This window comes from Aspergillus pseudotamarii (genome assembly GCF_009193445.1).
Source record: "Aspergillus pseudotamarii strain CBS 117625 unplaced genomic scaffold BDV38scaffold_1, whole genome shotgun sequence".
NCBI lineage: Eukaryota > Fungi > Ascomycota > Eurotiomycetes > Eurotiales > Aspergillaceae > Aspergillus > Aspergillus pseudotamarii.
Window position 1 is genome coordinate 726,603 of NW_022475015.1, and position 19,601 is coordinate 746,203.

The following is a 19,601-nucleotide window of genomic DNA, read 5'->3' on the forward strand; positions in this document are numbered from 1 at the left end:
AGAACTTCCTGCTCTAGCATTGATCTCCATCATCCAGTTTCCAGCTCTACATCGATGAATAGCCCCGTGGCAGTCCTATGTCCGATTATCTCCGCGCTGGTATGCCGTAACCGCAGACCGGATGGTTGCTTGCTAGGACTTTTGGAAGAGCCTCGTCCTCCATAAGTCTAGCTTCGGGCTATACCTGCCTTGAGAATACTCTGTGATGGGGTAATGGAACATATTGTTCGTTGTAGGTTGATGGTTGGTCTTGGGATACTTACCAGTGCTGATCTGTTCAGTTGGATAGATTCATCGTCTGTCGCTTTGTTCGTTGCTTCCTCGGTGTTCTCTTCGTCGCATTGAAAGCAAAAGACCGGGAAAACAAGAAAGAGAAAAAGATAGAAAGAAAAGAAAACTCCGAAAACCACCACAGTCCAGATGGATCGCTTCATGGAACTCCTGCGCAAACCAGGCGCGAAGCCTGAGATCCAGGGCGTCGCCCCGACGCAACATGTGATTGGGAAAGAGGCCCTTAACCACTCAGATGTTCAGGGCTATATACCCAAAAGCAAGCCCAGGTTGCTCGACCGCTGGCTTGACTTTATCGTCCGAGTCTCTGGCTCCGAGCCCGTCTTCTTCCTGATCCTCGCGGGCCTCCTCACCTGGGCTCTCCTCGGGATCAAGTACGGCTCGACCGATAGCTGGCAGGTCCTGATCTCCGACATCCAGGCCATCGTCAGCTACATATTCGACTCCTTCCTCGTGAGACAGCAGCTGAACGCATACGAAGAGGAGATGACAGTAGCCGCTGAGCTGGAGTCCCGGATCCTCAGCCACAAACGGATGCTCGAGAAGCTGCATCAAAAGCTCAATGCAGAAGACGAAGAGAAAACCACCCACCTGGTCCATCTAGTCAAGGAGCGCCAGAACGCCCTCGAGGTTGGCACAGAACTCCCCCTGGAGACCCGGTTCGGACGGACCATCACCTGGTTCTCGCATGTCATCGGCCACCTGGGCACCATCACGCTCTTCTGGGGGGGTGTCTTCACCTGGATCGGCCTCGGCCATCGCTCCCACTACAGCGACCAATGGCAACTCTACATGAACTCGGCCTCGTCCGCGCTCATGGTCTTCCTCTTCGCCTTCCTCGCCAACATCCGCGAACGCCACGCAGCCTACACCCGCCGCTGCGTCGACGCAATCTTCCAGGTCGATTCCTCCCTCGAAGCCCAGCTCCGCCAACTAACCGACGACTCCCTCCCCAACGACCTCGTCATCATCCCCGCACCACGGGTCAGCAAAATCCAACGCGCCATCTTCTACTACGCGGACTTCGTCGGCACCCTCGTCGGCATCGGTATCCTGGTGGCAGTCATCATCATCTGGCTCGCCATCGGCCCCCTCCTGCACTTCGATTCCAACTGGTGGCTCCTCATCGGCACCTATGCCGGCCTCATCGGAATGAACGACGGCTTCGTGCTCCGCAACATGCAAGCCCGTCTGCGCTGCTACGTTGACGACCAATTCGCCCGCGGCATCACCGCGCAAGACGCAAGCCTTTTCACGACCGCTGGAATTCCCACGCCCTGCGACGAGGACGTCGTCGGTGGTGACTCGCTGACGCAGCGCGTGTCGGAGACGATGGGGCGCGTGTGCGCGCATGAAATCACGGTCGTGTTGGGGGTGGTGACGATCTTAGGGTTGGTTGCGGGCGCTAGTGCCCTGCGATGGACCATGACGGGTCAGTTGTTGTGTAATGTACCGCCCAGCTTGATCGAGTCGTTTTTCATGATTGTGTTGGTGACGGGGCACAATTCGGCCGACGATCGGCAACGGGTGGATCTGAAAAATACGTATGCGAGGCGGTTGCAGTTGCTGGGTTATGTGAATGCGGTCCAGTCGATTTGGTGAGTTGGGGCTCCGCTGGAAGGGGTCGGGATAGGGGGGGGATTAGATAGTTAAGAGATAGTTCGTTAGTTAGGGGGGTTGGATTTGGTAATTGAATCGCAAAGCGAGTAACTACCTAGGCAGTGCAGTTTGTAGGCGTTCGGAGTTCTCTGTCCAAGTCTCACACCGAATGCATGTTTGCTTTTCTTTCGTATTCTTTTGTTTTATTATTTTGTCGCATTTTAATTTATTTATTTATTTTTATTTTTATTTTTTTTTTTATTTTTGCTTTTCTATGTATTTTTCCCCTTTTCAACTGTTTCCCTCAACGATGCCACACCAGAACAGTAAATCCACCCGCCGATCACCCACTCGCTGATATTAAAATTCCAGAAACCCGCAATAATAAAAGGACTCAAACCCCCACCGTTCAGCGGTACTATGCGTGAGCAATCAATAATTCTGCAAATTCTGCGACGTCATAGATTGTCCCCACTCCAATGTTCCCCTAATTAAAATCCCAGATTTACCGAGCATGGCTGGCACTCGGCCGGTGAACACGTCGTTCGAGAGTTCTAGACACTGGGTTGGTTTTTTATATCGGCTCCTCCGTGGAGGTGATAGTGTGTAGGGTGTTTTTGTTGGCGGGGGAACTAACTATCCGTGACGGTTTATCATTGAAAAAATATATCTGGAGCTATCTTGGTCTGTGTAGGGTGGTTTATAAGGGGGATATGCCGAGGTCCATACACTACACTACCTCCATGTTGAGGGAGGTGGTGTTTTGTGGGTGTATTTTATTGGAATTGTGCAGTGGGTATTTCTTGATGGCATCGTCAATGGCAGGATGAAGTATTTGATTTGGGGTTTACTGTGTTGGTAGAGCTCCTGGTGTATACTCCGATGCTGCAAAATATATATCCGGCACAACGATTACCATGAGGAGAATCTAGACTCCAAACAAGAACTTGACTTATTACACACGTAGCTCATTCCACGGTCTAACTATGCACAGACATTGTACATTTTCACCGAGAGAAACCATTCTAATCCATATCATTCATTGCGCCGTTGACCGTGCTTCTCTTCTCTCTCTCACTGACAAGTCAACCATTGAACCACCATTGGAGAACAACAAATCAACACCGACACGGAAAGCCCTAACAAATGCAATGGCCGGTATTCGATCCCATTTTCCTTATCAGATAGAATCACCTCGAATCCCTCTGAATAGTTAAACGTCACTGAATCCGACATGGTTTATAATCCAACGGACATAACTAACTATCGGATATAAACCCATTTGTAAGCACCACTCGACCGCCAAGACCGCATGAGCAAGTCATGATGGCATCAACAGGGACATGTTATTCTCGAAATATAAAATCAGGAGGAAAGTCGAAGAGAATCATAATTAATTCACACTGAATGGTAAGAATTGAATGGACCGTCGTACATCCACCAAGACCACAGAACAAGCAGAAGCGAGGAACAAGAACGCGACCGAGATAAAATAAACAAAAAAACAACAATGACCAAGGTCGGCATCTTCCCCGCCGCAGGCGGCCTGGGAACGAGCATCATCAACCACCTCGTGAAACTCGTTCCCGCCGAACAACTCATCCTCATCGCTCGCAAACCCGACTCCCTGGCTGAATGGAGCCGTCTGGGCGCGACAGTGCGACGCGCCGACTATGAAGATCCCTCATCGCTGGAGCGCATATTTGATGGGGTGGACGTGTTGATGTTGGTTTCGTATGCGTCGTTTGAGATTCAGTATCGCGTGGAGGTGATTCCGCTCTCTCTCTTTCCCTATTCACGATAGATAATCTGGGCCAGAACTGACGGTCGCACAGGCCCATCGGAATGCCATCGACTCTGCGCGTCGCAGCGGCGTAAAGCATATCTTCTACTCGTCGCTCGCGTTTGCGGGCGATCTGACGGACTCGAGCGTGGCGCACGTTATGGGCGCCCATCTACGAACCGAGCAATATCTGGCCGATCTACAAGCGCAGAGCAACATGACCTACACAGTGATTCGAGAAGGTCTTTACTCGGAGTCGTTCCCGATCTACACGGCCTGGTTTGATCTGGCGCATCCCGTGGATGAAATTACGATCCCGCACGCTGGTGCCCCGCCGGGGGTCACGTGGGCCAAACGCGACGAACTCGGCGAAGCTACCGCCAACTTACTCGCCTCGTACGTGCAGGACCCGCGGTCCTTCCCATACGTGAATCGGCTGCTGTTGCTCTCGGGACCGCGCGAATATTCGCTGCGGGAGACAGTGGAGATCCTGGGTCGTGCCGTTGGACGGACGGTTCGGATTCGCGAAATCTCGCCGGATGACTATGCGGCATTGTCGACGCATGGCACGAAGCATACCTATCATGGCATTAACCTGGCGAGAGAGTGGGCGACGGCGTGGGATGCGATCCGGCGCGGGGAGACCGCGGTGGTGACGCCGCTGTTGAGGGAGATCTTGGGCCGCGAGCCAGAGGACTACGAGACGACGATTCGGAGATTAGCCCGGGAGGTGAGGACGCAGGAAGCAAGTTAATTAGGGCTGATTTGGGAGGAGCCTCCGGTGTTCTGACTAAGGAGGGTTGGGTGAGAGGGGGTTATATATAGCACCAGGTCATGTGATTCCATCGCGGGGTTGCCCTCACCTGGAACCCCCCGATCAATGTTACGGATCGCCATGAGCGCAAACACCACCACCACGCATCCTACACACCAAAAAAAGATAGTCGGCGATGGAGGACACTCGTCACATCGTCCGTAGCAGTTTTTCTGGCGATGTTCGAGGGGTCTTGGTCGCGTTGTAGATACACCGCTGGATCGTCGGCACAGATCTCACCCGGCCGCCAGGGACCGCCGCATCTGAACCACGGCATCTAGCAGTAGCGCACCCGAGCTAGCCTAGCCAACGGCTGACCTCAACTTTGGATCCGGGGCAAGGTGCAGTTCCCCCCGCTGGTGGTCAGAGCTTCTGGAACTCAATCTGAGCTCACAAAAAAAATGCCCCTCTCGGACCTGGATCTTCCAGAACCTGCACCACGACCGTAACCACCATTCGACCGTCGTACAGACCTTGCTGAACGTCATCCTGACCGCCGTTTGCCAGATCTCGCATGGTTTTGCGGGTTCTTCAGCCTCTGCATCCGGGATTTGGATCTGGGACAGGAGGGTGAAGATTACCCCGCGGCTCGTAGGATTAGGGCTGCAGATTGGCCATAGAGATCCACCCCGGCTCTCCCCAGTGTTTTGGGTCACCACACCACACTCAATCTATGCATGTCATTCTCTATTACAGCATAAGAGTATCATGGTGGCATGGCGGATAAGGTCTGTAACCCATCACGGCAGATAGGCCTCTTCAGCCATAACATGCTGATTGCAGCCAAACCCTAATTTGAAAGTCAGCGCTATCGCACCAAGAAAAAAAAAATAATAATCAAAAATAATCAAAAGAGGGGTAACAAGACAGGATAGGGCTGAGCCCCTCCATCAGTAAACATACTGTACCTCAGATACCAACACGTTGACTCGGAGCCCTCAATTCCGCCTCACCTACGCCGGAGACAGATCTCGTCCGAATGGAAAAGTTTTCACTGGCAGGTGACAACCTCGATTCATTCTCACCCGAATTGATGCATCTTCTCGGGCGATATCATCGGGAGTTTTCGAGACATGATCGAAATGACCAGTATCAGAATGGTTGGTGATGGATTGCAAAAGTGACGAATGACGCAACTTGGCGGGAGTTCAGCACTGAGATGCCGGATCACACCACTGGGAATCGACAGGAAAAGGAAGAAGGACAGGCAAAAAAAAAAAAAAAAAAAAAAAAAAAAAAAAAAAAAAAAAAAGCAAAAAAAAAAAAAAAAAAAAAGAAAATTCCAAAAAGAAAAAGACCCTCTCAGTCCGGCTTCCGAACGGGGGAGCCGAGGGGGTACTAGACTTAGTAGACTACCGTCTGCGGGTTAACTTTACTACGGGAGGTTAATTATTAGCATTTTTTTGATCCACCCTGTCATCGTTTGCCTGGATTGGGTTAGTGTGGAGGACCCAATATTTGGATCTTGAGATATGGAAGTGGCAGTAATAGGCTGTACTCGGGGTATTTTTTTGAGTTGTGGACTGTGTGTGTGCGTGAATATGTGTGCGAGGAAAACGAAATAGTATCGAGATGTGCTATTCTTAGAGAAACCCCTGCACCCAATAGCCTGAAGACTACGGGGAGGACATTTCCTAGAGTAGAAAAGGCTGCGAAACACACAGAGAAACCGTCGACGTCGCAAGAGAACCTAATTTTCCGTAATGACCTCGCTTCATCGCACATGAGGGGTATACTTCCCCTTGTGGAAGGGCGATGCGGACAGTTGACAAGCAACACGTGTGCAGACCATGGACGGTACATCTACGATCCGAAGTCATCTGTTGGGTCACGAGTCATGGTGGCAGCGTGGAGGAGAAAAATTCTCCGATAGAGGATGCAAGTGTCAAGAGAGAAAAAAAAAAAAAAAAAAAAAAAAAAAAAAAAAAAAAAAAAAAAAAAAAAAAAAAAAAAAAAAAAAAAAAAGGGATATGAACACGTTCCTCGGATGAGTGAAAGAGAGGGAGTGATTGGTCGGGGAGGCAATCCCTCCTTAAGGTATCCACAGCGGATGCCCGATCCCATCCCCTGGGACTGGACGGCTTGGTCCGTGTGTAAATAGGAGGAGACTGGGTTCTCTTGTGTCTCTGACAGGACCACTAGGACAGTAAGACAGCCTGTCGTTGGGAAGAGAATTACGCAGGGCCTATCCATCAAAGGGGATTGCTAATAAACGTGCTCTGATTGGAGAATACATCACGCTGCAGGGGTTGTGAAGGCGTGGTTGAAGTCCTCTCATTGGACCAAGGGACGCTGCATAGTACGTTACATCACTCGTCTGAAGATGATCCGTCATCATCTTACATACCGTACGGAAATAACTGGTTGATATATCAAGATGATGCCAGTTAACTGTAGAACAACAAGGATCCAACTCGGATGAAGGGAACGTAGCTTTACGAGTGATCATAAATTAATTACACCAAGAAAAGAAAACACAAAAAACCAAAGAAAACAGGGAATAGGAATAGGAATAAGGAATCTGAGTTGAATGAGTTCAGCGTCATCACTAAAGTGTAAAAGATTAAGGGAGAAAATTAATCTGGATGTACCCCGAGTCTAAAGGGCAACGGAGTACAGGAACCTAAACGCAAGCCTGTAGTCAAGGTCTTGCTCAAACAGGAAATAACATCGCCTCAGGCTACCTTTGATGGACGGGCAAAATCGGGATAAATTCACTTCCGCCATGGTTTCACTACACACGTCGGAAGTGGAAGTGGGATTCCGCATTTTGTCCCATAAAAAAAAGTCCGATTGAAGGCCATGACACGGCCGGATGATCGGCCCCGAGACTCGGCCGGGCTCTTCTTGGCGTTGAGCCTTCCGTTTCTTCCCTTCAACGGTCGTGCATCGATCCAAAGTGTCTCCACCTACATGGTCCCTTTCCTCTGTTTTGCTCCTGACTGGACATGGGAATGACGACTGTCATCGGAGCCGACCGAGTCTGGATGCTGATGATCCGGCTGGGGTGATCTCGGTTGTCCTTCACCGGGCAAATCACTTGTGCTGCATTCTAATAATGATTTTGGTGGAATTAAGTGCTTTTTTTTTATTATACCGGCCCTTAATTACATCACCGTGTGAAAAAAAAACTTTCGTTTCCTTTATAAAGAAGCTTCACACTCGCTGCCGTTATTCTATTTTGTCTACCAGATCCACGGTTCTAAGATTAAAACCTTTTTTGTGATATTTATTTATATCCGTTCCTCTCCCCCCTGTGGCAATATCAGATTCCGATCTACATCTCTATCTATCATCCCAACTATATCTTGTCGACCTTCGACTACCACAACATCAACATCAACCACCACCACCATCAATGGCATACACTAGAACTGATCCTTCGTTCACCTTGAGTGACGACGAACGCATGTACATGAGCCATCACAGTCCCATGCACCGCCCCTACGATACCTTCCCCGCCCCCAAGGGTCCCGATCCCTTGTCGGCCAACTGGAACTACGACAGTGCCATTGATCTTTTCTCGCTAAACACCATGATGCCCGAGAACTTCGCTCTCGATGTGCCCAATGAGCCTATGGGAGTGGATCCCAAGGATTTCCCTGCCGATTTCTTCGCGCCCCCTCCTGATATCAGTGGATTCACCATTTCCAACCATTCGGGCGAAGATGCCGGTTCCATCACTTCGGTAGGTTATGAATCATCGGATATACTCTTGGAACCATGACTGACAATACAGTAGGATCTGGAAAGTGATGATCAGTCTTGGTCTCCCACCTATGCTGCTCCCGCAGAGATGCTGCCTGCCCCCGGGAGACAATCCACCCGCCGCAAGACCACCCCAGTTGTGAAACGCGAGACAACATGGTCTTCCAGTCCTGAACTCGCACCCCAAGAATACCCCACCCGCACTTCCCCTCAGGCAACTCCCACATCGCCTCCCGTCAACCGCAAGATGACCCGCACCACGTCGGTTGACTCCAATGCTAGCAATGCCAGCACGGGCCAGACCACGACGGCCACAACAACCAGTGGGCGCAACGCCGCGAAGCGTGCTGCACATAACATCATTGAGAAGCGGTATCGCACCAACATGAACGCCAAGTTTGTGGCCCTGGAGAAGGCCATGTGTGGCGGAGTCCAGAAGTCCAGCAAGGGCGGGTCAGCGTCGCTCAAGAAGTCGGAGATCTTGACCAATGCGATTGCCTACATGCAAGAGCTGCAGGAAGAGAACAAGGCTCTTCAGAAGGAGCTGGCCATGTTCAAACAAAACATGGTCCCCAGCGGGATGTGGCGACATACCAAGGGGGCTGAGACATTTCGCGCTTAATGCTTGATTGTTTCGCGTCTCGCCCTGGTTATGACTGTCATGTTCTTGTACAATACATTACCTTAATGAGTCGAGTACTCTCCATTCGTTGATTGATCGGGTTGGTTGGCGAAACGGTGTCTGGTCGTGATATACCCAAAAGTTGCTTTTATTTTTATTTTTATATTTATTTTCATTTCCTTATCTCCTATGTCAACAGTTAGACAATACAATCTCCCAACTTTCGAGACGACACTTGAGATCCACTGAGTAGAGCGCATCTGGTAGAGGACAAGCAAGTAGATACAGAGGTCACACTAGACTTTACCCCTCCTTCGACCGTCCAGCCACCCCAACAACGAAAATGACCCCACCAGCCAGTTGTAATGGCGATCAGCGAAAAATCTCCGATGATGCAGCCACATCCCTGCACATCACACCGAACCCTAAATTCCCCCTGCCTCACTGTGCCCTAACGAAACTCCCTCAACCCTCCATTCCCACCGTTATCACCACCTCCCGAGTTAACGAGTGGTCCCTCAAGGGGACCACTTAGTCCGGTAACAGGATAGACGGATCAACCATCCACCTCCTACCCAAACCAAACCTAGCCCCTCCCCTCCCATCTCTCCCTACCCACCCGGCAACCACCAGGGAAGACAATCCATCCAGTTTGCAGAAGTTCTAGACCGACGTCAGAAGAAAATCTCCGACAATATCCATAAGGCACCCGCTAAGCTAAAACGAACTCCATTCATCCGGTCTAGAACAAGCGGGTCCGTCGCCTTGTTTGATTCCTTCCGCCTTTTTATTGGCATTTACAACTCATATTATTTTTAAGATTAAAAGAAAAAAAAAAAAAAAGTCTGATAATCACATTTTTCTATTTCGCTGGCTCACAACGACACGGTTGCGCCTCGGAAATGACACATTTGCGCTCCGTCCAGTCCATGCAGGGTCGAGTGGGTATATGACATGATCTATTGTGATTCAGACTGTTCTTACATACATTCGCGCACATTCCCTTTATAGAGGACATTGAGTCATTGAGGTGTCTGCCTTACTTTACTTTAGGTACATGGTACATTACGTGGTGTGTATGTACCTATCCATCTTGCTGACACCGATACGGGGAATCGAATAGATCGTCGGACAGCTTTCGGCCGATGGTTTCTCGTGTTTACACTTGGCCTGGTCGTGTCGGGTACCTTGACTGTGACTGGGATTTGTTAGTTAGTGACATTGTATGATTTGCACTTTTTTTGTCTCTTGACGGTGTGTCCCGGAAGTGTCTGGATTGGATGTGATAGTGATCGGGGGTGGTGACCGATCCTTACTCGGGCTATTCCTTGTGATTTGGAAGAGCGAATCCTTTGTAGATTTTGCTTTTTTCGGAGCTGAGATGTTTTGTGTCGTTCTATGTAGTGTTGTAGCATATAAATGGGTTATTTTAGACCCAGATGTTTTCCGTTGTAGGACATTGACGTCAGATTAGGATTTTGAGTTTGGTGTTACAATTTGGGCCATTTTGTTTCCTATTGAAGATAGGGAGAGACAAAGCGAGAGAGAAAGAGAGAGAGAAATGTCAAAGACGACGTCTTCTTCGTGCGTGAACATTCACCCTACTTCCAAGATTTGTCCTGTGTATTCTACTCTGGTACTAATAGCCTGTTCGTCTACCAGAACTAAATCAAACCCCACAACCGCTACCACAATAGTTACGGGGTCGACCCCTAACACCGAGTCCTCGAATACCTCATATCAGACTACACGGGATTATGCCCAACTGGACAACATCTCCCGGTATCGGGAGAGTCCGTCCTGGATGGAGCCATATTATGCCACCGAGCGCATGAAGGATAGGGAGGGTCACCGGAGACGTATTGGGGATGTTATTCAGGGGGTGGAGGATATTTTGGGTCTGGAACGGAAGCGGTCATAGGGAACTTTCTTGTATGGTGTGTTGGGACGGGGCTATAGAGGCTATATACTTCGTGTTGAGGTGGTGTACGGAGAAGGCGTTGGTTTGGGTTGGTTTTAGACGGATTTGGGATGGGATGGGATGGTGAAATATTAGACTGGTTCTTGAACGACGACGAATTTATTTCTTCATCATTATGTGTCTACGGTGTGCTCTGCGGTAATACATGCACCGTATTGTCTTTCCTTTGTCCAGATACTAGCTACTGGTGTCAATATACTCATAAAAGATAGACGAGGGTCCCTGGAGATCTGGGAGGTTAGTCAGAGGATATGCCAGCCCAAATCCCTCCCCAAAAGATTAAGAAAGACTAGAAAGCCAAAGAAAAATCATAAATTCATCAATCCAACCACCCACTCTACTTAGGGTCATGCGCAACAACCTCAATCTCAACCCTCATATCATCCTCCCCCAACCTCGTAACCCCCACACAAGTCCATAACGGCTCATGATCCGGCATCCACTTTCTAAAATTCCTCACCATAGCCTCCAACGCCTCATCATTGATTGGCACATGATACGAATTCACCCGATACACCTGCGGCCAGCCCTTTCCGCCGGCCGTCTTGAGCGCCAGATCCACGTTCGCGAACGCCTGGTCGATCTGCGCGTTGATTTCTTTGTAGAATTCACCTGTGTTGGGGTCCCAGCCACCTTGTCATTATTGCATCTCATGTTAGTGCGATTAGACTATTTGGGATGTACCTAGGGGGGAGAGGGCGAACCTTGACCGGAGCATTCGATGCGGTCGCTGATGCGGACGGCTTGGCTGTATTTGAAATTTTGGCGGTTGCGTTCGCCGACGCCGGGGTAGTTGTAGTAAGTTAGGTGGGACATTTTGGTTCGGTATTTATTCTCTGGGAGTTTGGAATTAAGTTTGAAGTGGTTCTGGACCGGGTTTATATAGGCTCTGCGGTGCGGAATATATCTTCCGCATGAAAAGCGACAGCAGATGGTGGAAATTAGTCAGCACCGTAGTTACAGATATGGTCGGCACGGAGGGAGGAATATGAACGAGGCCAACCCGTGAGGGTTTTAATTCCGTCTAATTTCCAAAGGGTAAACTTGACTTACAGGAGGTTGATCAGGTATGAGCCTAAGTGGCACAGTCTTTTCTGGGGAAAGAACTGCGATCGATTACTCTCGATCAAACGACGAGTAGATCCTACCAATTTGTTTTGTCTGCAATCGATGCGTCGGGACTGAGGTGGTCTTGCAGCCCTAGGGCCGGTCTATGTCTTTACCAGGCCTAATGTACGGTTAAGAAAATATTAGTTGAGCACTTGGGGGTGAAGCGTGAAGGAAACAGTGTTGGAAAGGAATGTTACAGTTGTTCCTACCCATCGCTGCGTTGGAAACAAAGTCGAGACTGGTTCTGTTCGGGCTATCGTGACACTTAGCGCTCAGGAAGCCAATAGTCGAATTTCACCTTACCTACGTAAGCGTTTGATATACGCGCAGTCAAAGATCTATATAATAGTGGCAGAGGCAGCTCGTATTCCAGTTCTGCGCCAAGTGACTAAGTCAAATTCGTCCTAGATACTCACAGGCCCCGTGGCACAGAAGCTATTTCACACTTGAATTCCCACCATCAAGTTCTCTGGCAATCAACCAACACCCCAGCCAGAGAAGGATCATCAAAATGACCTTCAACTATACCCCGCTTAACGACCAAGAAATTCGACTGGTCACGATCTACCCAAATAAAAACTCGAAGGCAATTATAGAATGTTCACTTGAAGTGGTGTCGCTTCGACAGCGACCGAAGTTTGAGGCTCTTTCATATGTTTGGGGAAGCATCGACACCTTCGAGACGATCCGTCTTGATAAACAATCGTTTGAGGTCACACCCAACTTAGGATCAGCCCTTCGCCATTTACGCCAACCCACCGATGAACGCGTCATGTGGATCGACTACATCTGCATCAACCAGGAAGACGTCCCCGAGAAGAACAAGCAGGTTCCTCTGATGGGCTCTATATATATGACTGCAATCCGGGTGGTCTCAATCCTGGGCGAATACTCTCCCGAGATAGAGATGGCCGTGTCGTGGTGTGAGCGATACATCCATAAGCGGGCCACTAAGCGAACTCTATTTTGGCGGAAGCTCGAACTGAAAGAATTATGGTCTGTTGAAGCTAGACGGGAAAAAGAAATTGCCATTCTGAAAACGTTCATTGGCTTGCGACATTTTATTCTCCTTCCATACTGGACTCGGATGTGGACCTTTCAGGAATACCAGTTGCCCGAGCGCGAGCCGATTTGCATGTGCGGTGCATTTACTTTTAAGGCGTCTGCCATTATGGGTACCACATGGGATGGAGCTGTCCTAACGCCCTTTGCCGCTATGGATCGGTTGGGACAGGACCCCGTCGAGATAGAAAGAAAGAATAAGCCTAGCCCTGATCAAGATGAAAAGACGAAACAGCACTGTTTGGAAGTACAGCGGCTCAGTGCTATAGATGATGGAGAATTTGCTCGTATAATGGAGCGCTTCGCCTACTTCGATATCGTGCGGGATCGAGACGCGCCTGCGTATAAGGGCCTGGCTTCCCTCATATATCTAGCGTACCATCGCCAATGTGGCAATCCGCGGGATAGAGTGTACGCTCTGTATGCCCTCGTCCCCTCTGCTCAGGAGGCATATCCGCCAGACTACAACAAGCCTTTGGAGCAGGTCCTGGTTGAGACAACAGAGTTCATCATTCGAAAAGAAACCAGAGCATGCATTTTCAACCTCTTTGCCGTCCGCGACAATCATCTGCTCGATGACACGATTCCTTCATGGGTCCCTGATTATACAACGCCATGCACGCGGGTGAAAGGGCTATCGTCACATTACATCTCCCGAAATATAAAGGAGTCTCTGTGGACTCCCGCTGTGGAGTACTTTCCACATGTATCTGAGGATTACAAAACTCTTCATCTGTGGGGACGCACTGTAGGGCACTGCAAACCTATCTTCCGCTTTGGCTCAGATTTGCGAAAGGTGGTCGCAGACATCATGCAAGTCGTCGAAATGTTGGAAGCGTGGCGCACGATCTGGGATCCATTGACAGTACGTGCGAGATTTGTTGAAGCATGTCTGTGCCATTTCCCCCAAGACGACACCTTTACAATCGAAGATGCGATGGAGGCAATACAAAACCTAGCTCACACGTACAAGAATACTCAGGTCCAGGGCCAATCGAATGAAACTGATGCGGCTGGAAATGATAAATTCCAGTCAAAGCTACGAAAAGTATTGAGTGCAAATTGCAATCAATCCGTCTTCCTCCTTGTCACTAAGGCGGCTCAGGGATTCGGCATTTGCCCTGTGACTATCGAAGACGAGGATATCGTGGTGGTTGCTAATACGGCAGAGCAGCCGCTAGTGTTGAGAAGGCAACTAGACACAGGTCATAAGCAAGCGTGGTACAAACTAGTTGGTCAGACGTACGTTGACGGTCTTGCAGAGACATCAAGCTCACTCGAAAGTCCTCTCTACACCATGGTGAAGGATCAGTCTCATGAGGAGTTTCACATCATATAAGGGCTGGGAGGTTGGTCTGTGATTGAGAGAACTAATATCATAACGCGATGGGATGCGGCGGCAAATCTGCAGTACTCGAAGAAAACGCAGAAGTCGGTAGATAACAATCTCTAGTGTTCAAGATCGACGAGTCATGGTTCACAGCATATATCTTGTATTATCTTATACCATCCTATATAATGGACATTAACCAATGCATCAGGTATACCGGCCTTTGCATTCGCATCAAGATATGGGCAAACCCATCAGTGGGAAAAAGCCATACCAAGGCGCCCACAGCAGGCAAATACAAAGGAGCAATGATCCCAGTTATTTTGATCACTTTAAAAAGCACTAAGTAATCAAAACGAGACGTAGAAAGTACGTTTACACCGAAACACCAAACGTCTTTGAAACCTGAGCCTTCTGTTACCAATTGCGAATTAAATATGATGACATCCTCAAGACTCACCTATTAATCGTCGTATATGGCACCAATGGCATCAACCCTATAGCCAGCACGTCCCTGGAAACCAACAAGGCGACCATTTCCTAATCCTTAACGATAGCGCTCCCCTGCTGGCACTCCGAGCATTTGTGGCACGTTGATCCGAGTAGTTTTTGAACTCAATTCCGGTAACGAAGCCATTTGGAATCTCGCTGACCGGGTCGGTGTGGCCCCAGACGTTCATCTCGGTGACTTTCTCGCCGTGTTCGAAATCATAGGCACTGTCGGGAGGGTCATTGCCTGCCCTACTCACATCCAACTTGTCGCCATCTTTGAACTTAAGTCGGAGGCTTCTTATGCCTTTGTATTAACAACTCAAGCTTAAAGCACATCGTTGCAGAATCAATTAAACTTCCACCTACAATCACAGATATAGACTACACAGGGTATACAACTATAGAGAAGAGTTTCAGTACTATCTTCTTAATGTCTAATAGTACTGTAGTATCCTTTAATAAAATATTTGCCCCCTTCTTTAAGCTAACACAGCTTCCCAGCATTGAGAATTATTACAGTGTGTCTATCAACATGGGACAAATACATAAAGAACATTCTCCAAGATCCGAATATCGGGACCAATACCCAGGACACTCCCGATTACTAACGACAGAGGTAATTTGCGACAAGGCGGAAGATTTAGTAGACTTCATCGTCGAAACCCAAAAGGAGCAGGGTTCAACTTAAGTGATATAGTCATTCGGTATACGTTCGGTTCGCCGTCATACTTATTTCCCATCTCTTATATAGTTGGTAAGGCCAACAATGATAAGCGCGATAACACGGCCATTCATGACATCTGGAAGCATAGTCACGGACTCTTGAGTGTGTCTGTGGACTGGGCAGATACTGCGACGGATCGCGAAAAGCTGATGAGGTCATAGCCCGAGGGGAGATAACTTTATCGAGAGATGGAGATACACGGACTGACAAATCAATGTTGGGTTGTTGTTTCATGTTGTTATGTGTGTTTCAGGTGGGACTTTTTATGGTTGATACTTGGGTGTTATCATTGACCCCTTCTTCTAGGTTTATGGTTGGTAGATTGTTCAGATGTACAGTAACAGCACTACCACATCCTCTCCCAATTAATTTGATTGAGGATATCGAAGAACCCGTAATCGACGGGTAGTGATTCCATCGGGACTGACAGTTCTAATTGATTGGCGAGTGCGTTGCCCGGGTTGACACTTGGGTTTGATTCGATCTCGTCGATGATATTCGGGAGCTCGACGCCTAGGTCGAGTGGCGGGCTGGGGTTTGTTTCGAAAGGATATAGCCCCTTCTCTAAAGAAAATGTGACATCTGAGATGGCAGACTGACAAAGCTTCCTGAGATTATGTCCGATATGGCTTGCCGGATACCACGATTTAGATAGCTCGTCCAACACTGTTAAACACAGGGCCAGTTTGTTCTTATGTGAGGGGGCGTTTAGATTCTCGGTTTCATCGAGGAGGACCAACGCTGCGGATAATGTGCAGTGAGTTGCTGTGATTGGGCTCAGGTGGTATCCCCCGAAGGTGTGTCGGTATTTCTGAGCGACGAGGCAGATGGAACGGGCGGATTCGCGACAGATTGAGTGAGCCAGGTCAGTGGTTTCGTTTTTGGGCTTTGAGGGTGGGGTTTCTCTCATGATGAATGGTTTTGCTAGGAGGATGCGTGCCGTGTGGTACACCATGTGGAGTGTGTAGGCTTGGGGGATGTCGTTGGCACGGTCGATTCTTAACTCTGTGGGGAGGTCGTAGAACCAGGACCTTAGGTCTAGGAGACAGGACTTGAGGAAGGCCGGTCGTTGGTGCTCCTTGAGGAGGGGTTTGGGTGCCCATCTGAAACCGTTAGCTGACGCATAGAGGTGAGTGTTGGGTATTTTGTTACAGTGATAAAGTGATTCTCTCCTGTATTCGGCAGACGCTAATCATGGCTCGCTGTAGTGGTCTGAATGCGTTCTGAGCGGGACTCATCTCCATATTGGATAGAGGATCGTCATCCGGTACTTTGACAGCTCCTTGAGAGTCCTACATCTGTCAGAATACTGTGCCATCTACAGACCAGTCGAACTCACAAGCATGGAGCAAATCCGTCCCGTATAACTGGAGGACAGCTTATCATGACAGTACAAGGTCCAGTAAATCTGTCTCCTGAGTTGAATCTCCCGTGGGGTCATTGCATTCGTCTCTTCAAATCCAGCCGGGTCCAGATTCAAGCCCATGTCGAGACTCAGTCGGTTCGCCATCCCATGGTGCAGCCAGCCAGCGGCGTCAGCCCCCATCGCCTGTTATCATTAGCATGTACTAATAGATGACAAACACAGGCAACGTTATCTTACAATATACACCATCCCAATCAGGCCTAGTGCTTGGATAGTGGTTAGGCTGGGCCTTTCCGTCTCCCTGTGGAGCTGGGTTTTCGCTTCTTCGAGGAATGCCTTCCCTGCTGTATTTGGATCATCTGGATCCGATCGTACATCGACACGATCGGAATACCGCGACCCTAAAGCAAGGATGCAATTATGTAGTAGGGGAGTCCAGTATCGGCCACCATTATTCATACTTTCCCTAAAGAGCTCCTCATCGATCACAGCATACCACGGCTGCTCCCACTTGAAGTACAGATCAATCAGATGGTCCTGAACGTCCTTCGGAACTCCCATCCCTGCCGTGATCGGGTCAATAGGGTCGATATACCCGTAGCTATCCGACACTTGATCCGGCGGAGAGACCGAAAAAGCAGAGCCATCAATGCTGACACGATTACTGGAAGTACCCTGAAACTGAAGTCGACCACTCGTCGGCCCGAAATACCTCATCTCGCCATCTTGGTCGAAATTCAGCGATTCGTCCAGAGCCAGCCTGCCCTTGAAATTTTCGGCCAGGCTATCCATATCCGAAGAAGTGTCGTCATGTCGTATAGTGCCGTTCGTGCCGGCCTTCTTATCTAATGGCAGTTGTTCGGGTACCTGGGATTCCCTCGCATCAATTCCATGTCGTTCCAGCAGTCTTTCTAGCGATTCTATCCTCTGCCGCAGGAGAAGCACGTATGTCTTGGATGCTGGTCTCCGACCATCCTCCGCGACAGAATACCGACAGAGAGCGCGCCATTGCGAGCATCTGGAGCAGGACGGTTTGTTTCCATCGCACTGATAGTTTTCGTTAGTAATACAATCGCCCGTGTCGATTGAACCCTCGCCCACTTGTTGATCATATAGCCACTTGACTAACCTTCGCTCGGCGCCGTCGACATTCTTCACATGCTCTAGTGGTGTATTTACCGCGCTGTCTACTTGCATTTCTACGCGAGTCGGAGGACATGGTGATGAGGTGACATGTAGAAAGTTCGGGTCAAATGCCTGGGGATCTTCAGTGGGACGGTAAGACGTCAGGTCTTGGCGGTTGTGGATCCACCGGAGGATCTATGGATCTGTCTCTTTGGTCACAGCTTATGGAAGGTTTTTGCCTTCTACGGGAATTTTTCGGAGGATTTTATGGATTGCTGGTAGGCATATATCTAGTGGGCATTAAAAGGGGGTATTCTGTAAGGCATTCAGTTCATTGGGTCCTAGAGGTTAGGGCTTCACAAATGACACAGTGAGTATGTCGTCCCAAACAAAATCCTTGAATTCGATCAAGACCTTGTCTACTTGGTCACCAAATTAAGTTCAGAGCCACACTTCCGTTTCCGGTTGAATAAACGATCTAGACCGTCGCAGCTCTTTGGATAGGATCCGCAGAGACGGCTTCTAACTGGTAGGAGCTCTTGTGCAGCCTCCAGATAGGTCGGGTATTCAAACCGTGTTGTGTAAATTAACTTTGCACTGGATAGTCACAAGGATATAAGAAAACTTCCAGAAGACATTTTGGCTTTGAGATGCGGTATTGATAAGCAATAATCCTACTTACTTTGGTCCGCTATCAACCGGGGGTTTCAGTGTCCGTGTCAACCTTCCTGTATGAACCTGTCTTGGGTTACTTACCTCTCCCTCCCTTTGAAATTCGTCCTCCGACTCTCAGAAGACTTTCAGTATAATCGGCATCTATTAGCATAGCCATAGACTGATGTCAATGCCGAAAATGAGGTATACAAGGCTGAACTATGTGGACGGAATCAGTATCAACATGAACTACATTTGCAGCAACCTACTAAATAATCGTGAATCTGATACACAAGTTGATGTCTAACAGTCTATGGCATTTTCAATGGTGCAGAAAGCAATATAGATAATCTATATTAAGTGCCAAAATTGTCTTGCTAGGTATTGATACTCTATGGCCCCTGTTCTAGCTACACACAGTCTGAAATACGTATGACTGTAAATAAATATTAACGGTGTTGCCTGGAAAGGTATGAATATTACAGATGGTTAAACCATTCTCTCAAATAGAGGAAAGTCACTTATTATATTTTGTGCAGTTTGACCGTTCAATAATGACGTCTAGATAGATTATGAACACATCTTAGCATCCAACTTCTCCACCGCCGCCTCCCTCCCCATCGACTTCAACCAAGCCCTCAACTCAAATCTTCCATGCAAATCATTCGGGTTCCCCACAAACCTGAAAGTATACCCTAGATCCTCTGCCGGTTCCTTGCCATCCGTGTATCTGATCACACAGGACTCTATGCGGTAACTATTGGTTTCATACGCAGCAAGCCTTTCTCCATCCTCCGCAGTTTGGACATAGTATACGGCACCTTCAACAACGGTATCACTAAAGGCGTCCACTAAGGCCGGGTATTGGCCCCACATCTTACATTCGTAACCTTGAATAAATGCCAGTCGGAGCTCGGGCTCTTTGTCCAATTTGAGGATC

At 48.8% G+C, this 19,601-nt stretch overlaps 7 protein-coding genes across 7 annotated transcripts; 5 read left to right on the plus strand and 2 right to left on the minus strand.

Annotated features, from left to right (window-relative positions):
- The first annotated feature begins 204 nt into the window (after positions 1-204).
- Positions 205-1,978, plus strand: BDV38DRAFT_2709 (Low affinity iron permease-domain-containing protein). Its single transcript, XM_032057225.1, has one exon. The coding sequence runs from the start codon at positions 421-423 to the stop codon at positions 1,891-1,893; it is 1,473 nt and encodes a 490-aa protein (XP_031919827.1). The 5' UTR covers positions 205-420; the 3' UTR covers positions 1,894-1,978.
- Positions 1,979-3,254: 1,276 nt separating this feature from the next.
- On the plus strand, positions 3,255-4,608 carry BDV38DRAFT_2725 (uncharacterized protein). Its single transcript, XM_032057499.1, has 2 exons — positions 3,255-3,658; positions 3,726-4,608. The coding sequence occupies exons 1-2, from the start codon at positions 3,401-3,403 to the stop codon at positions 4,425-4,427; spliced, it is 960 nt and encodes a 319-aa protein (XP_031919828.1). The 5' UTR covers positions 3,255-3,400; the 3' UTR covers positions 4,428-4,608.
- Positions 4,609-7,391: 2,783 nt separating this feature from the next.
- Positions 7,392-8,848, plus strand: BDV38DRAFT_2836 (uncharacterized protein). Its single transcript, XM_032060070.1, has 2 exons — positions 7,392-8,175; positions 8,230-8,848. Exons 1-2 carry the CDS (start codon positions 7,846-7,848, stop codon positions 8,815-8,817), a joined length of 918 nt encoding a protein of 305 aa, XP_031919829.1. The 5' UTR covers positions 7,392-7,845; the 3' UTR covers positions 8,818-8,848.
- A 1,530-nt stretch (positions 8,849-10,378) lies between these two features.
- BDV38DRAFT_276843 (uncharacterized protein) lies at positions 10,379-10,738 on the plus strand (the record flags this gene model as incomplete). Its single annotated transcript, XM_032058339.1, has 2 exons — positions 10,379-10,401; positions 10,480-10,738. 2 exons carry the CDS (start codon positions 10,379-10,381, stop codon positions 10,736-10,738), a joined length of 282 nt encoding a protein of 93 aa, XP_031919830.1.
- Positions 10,739-10,936: 198 nt separating this feature from the next.
- Positions 10,937-11,977, minus strand: BDV38DRAFT_3034 (RidA family protein). Its single transcript, XM_032063140.1, has 2 exons — positions 11,503-11,977; positions 10,937-11,431 (listed from the first exon to the last, which is right to left on the minus strand). Exons 1-2 carry the CDS (start codon positions 11,612-11,614, stop codon positions 11,136-11,138), a joined length of 408 nt encoding a protein of 135 aa, XP_031919831.1. The 5' UTR covers positions 11,615-11,977; the 3' UTR covers positions 10,937-11,135.
- Positions 11,978-12,419: 442 nt separating this feature from the next.
- BDV38DRAFT_276845 (HET domain-containing protein) lies at positions 12,420-14,309 on the plus strand (the record flags this gene model as incomplete). The annotated part of the gene is made up of 1 exon (XM_032058340.1): positions 12,420-14,309. The coding sequence occupies one exon, from the start codon at positions 12,420-12,422 to the stop codon at positions 14,307-14,309; it is 1,890 nt and encodes a 629-aa protein (XP_031919832.1).
- Positions 14,310-16,382: 2,073 nt separating this feature from the next.
- BDV38DRAFT_266920 (Zn(II)2Cys6 transcription factor) lies at positions 16,383-18,101 on the minus strand (the record flags this gene model as incomplete). Its single annotated transcript, XM_032056494.1, has 4 exons — positions 16,383-16,619; positions 16,856-17,065; positions 17,120-17,929; positions 18,012-18,101. The coding sequence occupies 4 exons, from the start codon at positions 18,099-18,101 to the stop codon at positions 16,383-16,385; spliced, it is 1,347 nt and encodes a 448-aa protein (XP_031919833.1).
- Positions 18,102-19,601: the final 1,500 nt, after the last annotated feature.